The sequence below is a fragment of the Plasmopara halstedii genome (assembly GCF_900000015.1).
Source record: "Plasmopara halstedii genome assembly, contig: Scaffold_1079, whole genome shotgun sequence".
Classification (NCBI taxonomy): domain Eukaryota; phylum Oomycota; class Peronosporomycetes; order Peronosporales; family Peronosporaceae; genus Plasmopara; species Plasmopara halstedii.
In genome coordinates, this window is record NW_020187994.1 from 592 (window position 1) to 1046 (window position 455).

Consider the following 455-nt stretch of genomic DNA (forward strand, 5'->3'; position numbering starts at 1 on the left):
GCCAAGGTCCCAAGCTAAGCTCCTATTAGTATCCTCTTTGGTACAATTGCCATCCTAGTCCTTCTCTAGATCTTGCGGGATCTTAATTCGTTTGATCGTTGGCTCTATCACAGCGGTAGCGCTCTTTCTAGCACCAGCGACCGAGCCCTCGTCGACTGTCGTCTCCTTCGTCTCCAGCAAATGCTCTTTTGCTGCCGGTTTCCTGCTGGTGGCCTTTCCGCTTACTTTGATATGAGGTGGTGTTAGCTTCTGCGTTGTGCTTCCTTCGTGTCCCTTTTGTAGTGGCCATGAACTGGCGGTCTTCGTCATTGTTATCCCCAGTATCATCATCGCATGGAACAAACAGAGAATCGACATCATCACCGGCGATATTATCATCTTCTACCTCCAATATGGTAGCCTTCTACGTTGTTGCCGGAGGAGGATGCAGAGTACTTGTCTCTGTTCCTCTGCCG

The 455-nt window shown here is 49.9% G+C and overlaps 1 protein-coding gene across 1 annotated transcript; it reads right to left on the reverse strand.

Moving 5' to 3' along the window:
• Positions 1-54: 54 nt before the first annotated feature.
• On the reverse strand, positions 55-357 carry PHALS_00011 (uncharacterized protein; the record flags this gene model as incomplete). Its single annotated transcript, XM_024730330.1, has 1 exon — positions 55-357. The coding sequence occupies one exon, from the start codon at positions 355-357 to the stop codon at positions 55-57; it is 303 nt and encodes a 100-aa protein (XP_024580618.1).
• Between the last annotated feature and the right edge of the window lie 98 nt (positions 358-455).